At 47.1% G+C, this 6814-nt stretch overlaps 1 protein-coding gene across 1 annotated transcript in view; it reads right to left on the reverse strand.

Annotated features, from left to right (window-relative positions):
- Positions 1–6814, reverse strand: part of LOC112074757 (adhesion G protein-coupled receptor B1-like) — a gene marked incomplete at its 3' end in the record, with an annotated part of 74032 nt that overhangs the window by 23721 nt on the left and 43497 nt on the right. The window contains 1 exon segment of the mRNA XM_024141866.2: positions 4631–4706. Coding sequence (XP_023997634.2) covers positions 4631–4706 — 76 coding nt within the window.

Consider the following 6814-nt stretch of genomic DNA (forward strand, 5'->3'; position numbering starts at 1 on the left):
TCTCTCTCTCTCTCTCTTCTCTATCTGTTCTCTTTCCCCTCTCTCTCTCCTTCTCCCTCCCTCTTTTCTCCTCTCTTTCCTCTCTTCTCTCTCTCTCTCATCTCGGCCTCCTCTCTCTCTCTCTCTCTCTCTCTCTCCTCTCTTCTCTTCTCTCTTCTCTCTCTCGATCTCTCTCTCTCTCTCTTCTCTCTCTCTCTCTCTCTCATTCTCTCTTCTTCTCTCGTCTCTCTTCGTCTCTCTCTCTCTCTCTTCTCCCTCCTCCTCCCTCTTCTCTCTTCTTCTCTTCTCCTCTCTCTCCCTCCTCTCTCTCTCTCTCTCCCTCCGCTTCTCTTCTCTCTACACATATGTATCCTTCCTGCTCTCTCTTTGTCTGTCTCAGTAGATCCAAAGCCACTCTCCAATTCTCCTTGTGTTGATCGCCTGGGGTTCGGTGTGTGCGTGGGGCCCAGGAGAGAAAGCCTGTAGCGACACTTTTAATTTTCTACATCCTGATCAACTGTACGGTGCGGTGTTAGCACGTGGGGGTTAGTGTTAGCCCCCGATCCCACCCACATCCACGATCACACCACACCCACAACTCCACACACACACAGCACACACACCCACACAGCACGAAGGAGCTCCGGAACTGGTCTGACAAACTACACCTTTAATAACAGGGTCGTGTCGACAGTCATGGCACATCAAGCTCAGAAGAAACGAAACAAGACTAGTGCATGGGTAATAATGTCGGCTAAAAAATGCCCACCAGTGTCTTAGCTCTAGCACAGTCTCTCGTAGGCGATCTGCATGGTGATTGCCAGTTCTGGTTGAACGTATACTTCTCGGCCTCAAGCGCAGTGCTCCACATTCGATACCTCGTAACGTGGGTGAAGGAGTCACCTATCCAGTAAATGATTGCATCACGAGCAGGTAGCCAGGGTGGGTCCACCAAAGAAATATTCATTCATCATTCACACACATTGTCAATCGTCATCCATGGGATATATAGGACTACACTTCCCGCACTTTACCATCCTGGCCGCTCTAGCTCCACCCAGTCATTTCCTCGCGCTGGCACTGGAGTTAGACGTATGAGTAAATGGGGGCCTCTGTGCCATATTGAGTTGACTTCTAATTTCTGCTATTTACAGCATGTTCTCGAGTGCTGCGTCGCTCATAGATCAATTCCTATCAAATGGGTCCCAGCTTATTCAGTTTGACTTGCCAGAGCCACATTGCGTGTTGGAGTGTGAGAAGAAGAGCTGGACAGGTTCCTATTAGATAGCAGCGAACAGAGATGGGCACCTTTCTGTCTCCGAGGTATTGTTCCTGATACTGTGCTCGAGCACGGCAGGCAGGAGACAGGGTCATAGTCAAGGCCCTGGTCCTCTTGGGGCACCCGTCCGGCAGTTATCGTAGGTGGTACATTTCACCAAGAAGGACACTTGCGCACAACCAGGACATAGTACCAAGTTTAGTTTACTTTGCTGTGAACTCCAGGTTTGGACTAACTCTCGTTCCCATCTCAGGAGATATTTGTTCTAGGTGTCTTGTGTCTTTTGGTGGGTGTGCTGTTTTTTTTGGCAGTCAGTCCTGCCATCATAACGCGCATCAGAAATCCGGGGCCACAAGGAACGGAATACGGTCATCAATTGGGTTGACATATTGCATGACTGGGTTAATCTACGCTTTTTATAGAGTGCGGTGAGAACTATCATGGTGGAGCAGCGTGTGGCTCTTGGTATACCTATCAATGTTGCTTCTCATAACACTAGGTCCTCTTTGATGGGGTGACTGGACTGAATTGATCTTGTCTTATTGCTTTTCTAAGTGCTTAATAAGTGGCTCTTTGTGCTAGTGGTTAAAGGGTCGATGTGTTGTTGTTGTGTAGATAGTAAGTGATAAGATTGTGTGTCGTCTGTTGTGATTGTACGTGATGCTGTGTGTGTGTGTGTGTGTGTGTGTGTGTGGTGTGTGTGTGTTGTGTGTTGGTTGTTGTTGTTGTGTTGGTAGGCCTAGCTCGTGTGATTTTGTGCATAGGTGTGCCGGTGTGCTCGTTCCGCTGTGTCGGGATGCGATATGCTACAAGGTCAATGGATTCTTGGGCTTATGGGGATAGAGGTGGGGTGTCAGGTTGGTACGTGCTGCATGTCTAAACCGATCATGTTTATTAGTGCGTCTGTATCTCACAGATGGTCTCAGTAGGTTAGTCAGAATGTGGTAAGAGGGTTTACAAGCTTCTGCTAGATAAGGTGTGCATGGTTGGTTGTGGTAGACTTGTGGACGTTTTGCTACGATGGTGGTAGAGGAGGGGACTCGCTGGTGGGGTGTCTTGTTTGGCATTGGGAATGTGGTTAGGCATGACATACTATGTTTTGTAGGAGTTTGGAGCACCGTGCTGTATTTGCTGTCAGAGAGGGAGGGGGAGCACAAGGGAGGACACACGTAGTGGGATGGGTTGAACGACGTCAGCATGGGAACCCTAGTCACATTTGGTTTAGCGTCTCGCCTGCTTGTACATTTGAGAACCAGCACACATCATCAGATCGTTAGCTTCAAGGACTTGAGTTATGCTGCACGGCTCATTCAACCAACCTACAACCCTGACACCATCGCACACCGTACTAAGCAACAAAGCCCGCATCTCCATTCACACACACAATGCACATCGATCACTTTCTCCCCTCACACTACAAGCATACTTCATCCCTCTACTCGACACCCCTTCTCTTATATTTGGTTACTTGTTGAAGTCACTTCAATTTAGTCCTATCTGTCCTGTTTCATCAAATATACATACTTGCTCTTCCCCTACCCCACACTCTATCACTCTCCTCCCCTATCCTCTCTCCTCCTCTCATGTCTCCTCTGCATCTCTCTTCTTTTCTCTCCTCTCCTAAGTCTCTTTCTCTTTCCTCTCTCTCTCCTTCTCTTCTATATCTCTCTTCCTCTCGCTCGCTCACTCATGGTATTTCTATCTATATATATACTCTTCTCCCTCTCAATCTCCTCTCCCTCTCGCTCTCTCTCACTCTTCTGCTCTCTCTCTCTCACTCTCTCTCTCTCCTCCTCTCCTCTCTCCCTCTCCTCCTATCCTCCACTTCTCTCTCTCCTCTCGCTCTGTCCTCTATATCTCTCTCCTCTGCTCTCTCCCTCTTCCTTCTTCTATGGTCCATCTTCCTCCTCTCTGTCGCTTCTTCTCCCTCTCTCCTTCTCGCTTCTTTCCCCTCTCTTCCCTCTCATCTCTCCTCGCTCTCGTCCCTCCATCTCTCTCCCTCTCGCTCTCTCTCCCTCTCGCTCTCTCTCCCTCTTTCTCCCTCTCGCTCTCTCTCCCTCTCGCTCTTTCTCCCTCTCGCTCTCTCCCTCTCGCTCTTTCTCCTTCTCACTTCTCAGAACGCAATCAGTCAACGTAAACGTTTATGTCAGCCAGCCTCTGTCTAAAACTGATCACATTTCCTTGAAGGGGAAAAAAATTCTGAGGGAAAAAAGGAAAGAAAAATAACTAACTAGGCCCCGAAAAAGACAAGATAGAAGAGGAGCTTCCACATGCACGCCCTGGGGTGAAAGTAGAATTCATTTCTTACCGGTACGGGACACCCAAGCGCGCACACAATACATTTTTTATAGCCGTGGTGTAATCATAGAATTACATAGGCCTATAGAATCCCTATTCATTTCGTWTATGATCTCTGTGGGCCTTGTGCTCTAGACCTAGTGAAGATCTGTCATATCACTTCTAACATGTATTACCTTTTAATGTGGCATAAAAACAACCAGTCATGATGTTTTCAACTGATTGTCAAACAATCACTTCAAATGCGCACGTTTGTCCACTCACAAATAATTCCAGCTTCCTAWCCCCAACAGTCCACTGTGCACCCGCAATTTGGTGAATGGAAAGAGGCATCTGTTACAAAACCTTTTACTGCAGTGGGCTAAATCAGGGTCACACAGGCTGTTTCTTGGTAGTGTTAAACAAATCTACTTTGAAACTAAAGTATACACCTCACATACATGGTTATGGGCTTAAAAAGAGACACCTGTACCATGTCAGATATAGAGTTGAAATGTATTAACTTGTGAGTTTGCATCCCAATATTACACCGGATTTTAGGTGTGTTTTTGAAATAACGTTTATTAATTATGAAATTATGAAATATATTAATAACATTCCACCCATGAGGCCACTAGGTCATTTGACGGCAGGAAAGGGCTACAAAACACATCAATTTGCAGTGAATGAAGTATGTGGGAGGGTTGAGTGTGATTCGGCCACGCTAGCCTATGTTCCTCCATCTCATTATACATGCACGTAACATTAACATAACGGAGAGAACACTCCTCACTGGATGAGAGAACGCTGTAGCTCACAAATACACATGGTGTTTGAATACATGTGCTTAGCATAAAGCAGTTCTCTGAAATGTCATTAATTCTAGCTCCTTCGAACATCCTTTTACACAGACAAGAGACTAAGGAACTACGTGGTAGCATTCAAAGCCCATTAGCCACCAATCAAAAGAGCTTCTGGGATGCGTTCTGTGCTGGCCTGCATTCCAAATGGCACCCCGTTCCKTTTATAGTACACTACTTTTGACGCATCCCTGGAGAAAGCATTGCAAGTAGAGATGTCAATAAACCCTCTCACCTCTGTATAGATAGGATGCTGCCCAGGTTTCTGTAGAGAACGATCCCGGTGACAAACGCTGACAAGTCATCTGTATCTGGAGAACAACACAGACATGTTCCCACCGTTCAGACAGAGACCAACACACATGAACAGACACAAAAGAGATGGAGGGAGAGAGAGAAAGAAATAGAGAGAGAGAGAAAGCCCCTTAAATTGAAATTGAATTGAAAGAGAGAGAGAGGGAGAAAGAGAGAGAGAGCAACAAGCCATATCAAACAGTTCACTCAAGCCTCCTCACCTGCCGCTCTATTACTGGCATGCTCACAGGCCAATATGCCCCCAAGTTGCGTATTAATGCACTGATTTGAAAGTTTTTTCTCAGCCGCCTCTCTGAAAACTTATCAAGCAAGTAAGATGGTGTACAGCGATCAGAACGCAACCACACACACACACACACACACAGACACACACACACACCACACACCACCACACACCAAACACAACACACACACACACAACCACAAACACCCAAACAAGACCAAGACACACACATCACACACCACACAGGCACGACACACACACACCACACACACAACACACACACACTACGACAACACACACCACACACACACACATCACACTACACAACACAACCAACACACACATCACACACAAACAACACACACCAGCCACACACCACACACACACACACCAACACACACACACAACACACACACACACACAAACACACACACACTTAAGTGCCATTGTATAAATCTGCTAAATATCCCAATCTTGTTGCCTTCTCTACGCTGTGATCATCTGTTGAACATAGTTGCTTAGGCAGGCCGTGTAGATATGTAGGTAGGAGTGCAAGTAACTTGTATTCACACACCACACACATGCGATACACAAACCTTCCCTCTCCCTCGCCCTGCGGTTCCTCCCTGGCCTGGAGCAGTTATAGTTACCCTCTGCATGCTGCCTGCCCGGCATACTTCTGTGCCCTCTCAGCACACATCCATACTGCCAGCCTGCCAAGCCACAAGCGTTGCTTGGAAGTGTGGAGAGAGAGCTGAAGTCCTTTAGAATAGAGGAAACAGTGCTGAACTTTGTGGTTTCTGTCTGTGAGCACTCAGCAGGAGACAGCTTCAGGGCCCTGTCCTTCTCTTCTCGTCTTCCGCCAAGCAGTTTAGTACCTGCTGACACAGGTTGGACTAAATCTCATATTTTTCTGCGTTCTGGGGTGTTTTTTCGCAGTGCAATCTGCCATCACTGGCAAGCCATGCCCCTAACCGATGCCTTACCATGGCAACCCTTTTGTGTCGCCATGAAATACATTGTTGTGTGACAGTGCAAAATTCATTACGAATTGTCATCTTGGCCTTTTTGCATTTGCTTTGGTGCGTGTGTGTGTGAGTCTGTGTGTGTGTTGTGTGTGTGTGATGTGCTTGTATGTGGCCTGTTGTGGGTTAGTGTGTGTTCTGTGTGTCGTGTGGTGGTGTGCTGTGTGTGGTGTTGTGTTGTGTTGTGTGTGTGTGTGTGCTGGCGTGGTAGTGTGTGTGGGTTATGGGTGTGGTGGGGTGGTGGGGTGTGTAAGTCGCAGATGTTCTAAACGATCATGTTTATTAGTCTGTTTAAATGGCTGTATTAGTGGCATTTATGAGTAAGTCGTGTATGTAAGTTGTGTTTGTGTGTGAGTAATCGATCCGTGTGAGTGCTCTGTTTATAGAATGGGTGTTTATGTTAGCCCTACCTGGCAGAGGGTACAGAGCCAAGAGGACGAGGAGGAGAAGACTGGCTGACCTGTAATTCTCATCTCCTGCCTGTCCTTCAGCACACAGACCACTAAAGACTAGAGCTGCAGGTCATCCACACACCACCACACACCACTGACACACTAACACAAACACACTCACTGCTCCACTCTCAATCCCCCATCTCTCCTTTTCTATTGGATTGCTGACTAAACCTGTCTCTCTCTCTCTCTCCTCTCTCATCTCGTCCGCTCTCTCTCTCTCTCTCCTTTCTCTCCTCTTCCCTAATAATCTCTCTGCTTGTCTTGCCCTCTCTCCTCCCTATATATAGTTATATTATTATATATCATCCCTCTCCCTCTCCTCTCTCTTCATCGTCTCTCTCTCTCCTCTCTCTCGTCCTCTTCTCTCTCTCTCCTCTCTCTCTTCTCTCTCTCTTCTCCCT

This window comes from Salvelinus sp. IW2-2015, unplaced genomic scaffold (assembly GCF_002910315.2).
Source record: "Salvelinus sp. IW2-2015 unplaced genomic scaffold, ASM291031v2 Un_scaffold2801, whole genome shotgun sequence".
NCBI classification, from domain to species: domain Eukaryota; kingdom Metazoa; phylum Chordata; class Actinopteri; order Salmoniformes; family Salmonidae; genus Salvelinus; species Salvelinus sp. IW2-2015.